This window comes from Chelonoidis abingdonii, unplaced genomic scaffold, assembly GCF_003597395.2.
Source record: "Chelonoidis abingdonii isolate Lonesome George unplaced genomic scaffold, CheloAbing_2.0 scaffold2271, whole genome shotgun sequence".
In the NCBI taxonomy this organism is placed as follows: domain Eukaryota; kingdom Metazoa; phylum Chordata; order Testudines; family Testudinidae; genus Chelonoidis; species Chelonoidis abingdonii.
The window spans coordinates 1-1,738 of record NW_027426532.1 but is presented as its reverse complement, the minus strand read 5'-3'; the positions used below and the strand labels follow the sequence as shown (position 1 = coordinate 1,738).

The 1,738-nt window shown below is 74.9% G+C and overlaps 1 protein-coding gene across 1 annotated transcript; it reads right to left on the bottom strand.

Moving 5' to 3' along the window:
* Positions 1-102: 102 nt before the first annotated feature.
* LOC116815605 (uncharacterized) lies at positions 103-1,732 on the bottom strand. The gene is made up of 2 exons (XM_032764096.2): positions 1,603-1,732; positions 103-1,050 (listed from the first exon to the last, which is right to left on the bottom strand). The coding sequence occupies exons 1-2, from the start codon at positions 1,693-1,695 to the stop codon at positions 118-120; spliced, it is 1,026 nt and encodes a 341-aa protein (XP_032619987.1). The 5' UTR covers positions 1,696-1,732; the 3' UTR covers positions 103-117.
* Positions 1,733-1,738: the final 6 nt, after the last annotated feature.

Sequence of the window (1,738 nt, the reverse complement as noted above, 5' to 3'; positions counted from 1 at the left end):
CCCCCCCCAGCAGAGCCGGCCTCACCGGCGTGCGTCCGCATGTGCGCCCCCCAGGAGCGCGGGCCGGGGGGGTTGGAGCCGCCCCCCCCGGAAAACACCCCCCCCAGCAAGCCGGCCTCACTCCCCCCCAGCAGAGCAGCCCTCACCGGTGTGCGTCCGCATGTGCGCCTTGAGGTGCGAGCTCTTGGTGTAGGTCTTGCCGCAGCCCGGGTAGTCACAGTTGTGCGTGGCCGTGCGCTTCCTGGCCCAGGACCGGCGGCCCCGCCTGGGCTTGCCGAGCTCCGGCCCCCCGGCGGGGAAGTAATCCAGCACCGGCGAGTGTGGGGGCGTCACCAGCAGCCCGGGCAGCCCCGGCGGCGCCTTCAGCGGCTCCCGGAACACGCTGAAGTGTCCGTGGAACTGGGCCGGCCCGTGGGCGGCGAGGTGGGCCGGGTAGTGGTGCGGGGGCAGCCCGTAGTGGTGCGGGCCCAGGTGCGGGGGCAGGGGGCCCTCCCCCGCCGGCCCCAGCTCCTCGGGGGGCCCCAGCCTGGGCTGCGGGAAGCCGGGGCGGGGTGGGTAGAGCGGCTGCTGGGGGGGCAGCATGAGGGGCTTGTGGTCCACGGCGCCCGGCCCCATGCACTCGCCAGCCATGCCCAACATGCAGGCCTGCTCCTCCGGCTGCTCCTGCTTGATGCGGGCCCCCAGGGGCGGCGCCCTGTGCTCCGCGGGCAGCGGCCGGGCCATGGCCGGGTGGCCCAGCGCGCCGGGGACCCGCAGCTCCGTGTACTCCCTCCGCTGCAGCTCGCAGGGGCCCGGCAGGTCGGCGGTGAGCAGCTCGGCCATGTAGCTGTGGCTGTCGGGGTAGGGGGGCCCGAACTTGCTGGCAGGCAGGTAGGAGCAGTCGCCGTCTGTGCCGCAGCTCTCCGGGGTGTCGGGCAGGGGGTACGCGGGGCCCGCCTGCTGCGGGCTGCTGGTGTGGGCCAAGATGAAATCCAAGTCCACGAACTTGCCCAGCTCGTCGTCCTCCCTCTTGATCCCGGCGGGGCCGCCCTCCATAGCGGCGAAGCGGGGCTGCAGGGCGGGGAGACGGGGAGTCAGGGGCCGGCGCAGAAGCTCATCCCCGAATCAGCACAGCGGGTTGCGCTCGCTGGCGAGGGGCCCTCAGAAGGGCACCGCAGGGCGCGCCAGTGACCCCGACTCCCTCGAACGAGGACAGCTGGAGCCAGCAGCCCGCCCCCCACACACAATCCCCGGGATCTGGGCCACCCAGGGTCCCCCCCTCGCCGCTGCCTCGTGGGAGCCGACTCCGCACCCTCCCAGCGCCCAAAGGACGGGAATACTCCCATCTCCGGCCGCCCCCTGCCCGCACACCTGACAGGCTCCCCACCCCGCAGCGGGCCCCAGGCCCCTCGCCCCACCCCACCCCGCAGCGGGCCCCTCGCCCCAGCCAGCCTTCTGCGCAGCCCCGCAGTTACTGGAGACCCCACAAAAACTTCCCTGGCGCCGCTCCGCCGCCGCCCCCAGCACCGCGGGCAGTGGCGGTGCCTTATCCCTACAGACACCCCGACCCCGGCCGGCCTTGACCAAGCAGCGCCCCCCACTCCGCGCCCCCCCGGCACCTACGTGGAGCAGCGGCCCCCGCTTGTCTTCCATGGGCAGCAGGCTGGCGAAGGAGGCGATGGGCGGCAGCGCAGCTTCCCCCGCGGCCCCGGCCATAGCGCGCTGCGGGAGCGCTGGGCTCCGGGCAGGCGGGGGGGGG

Coding starts and splice junctions, on each gene's coding strand:
- LOC116815605 (XM_032764096.2), bottom strand. CDS start 1,695: ATGGCCGGGGCCGCGGGGGAAGCTGCGCTGCCGCCCATCGCCTCCTTC. Junction 1,051..1,602: donor AGCGGGGGCCGCTGCTCCAC/GTAGGTGCCGGG, acceptor CCCGCCCTGCAG/CCCCGCTTCGCCGCTATGGA.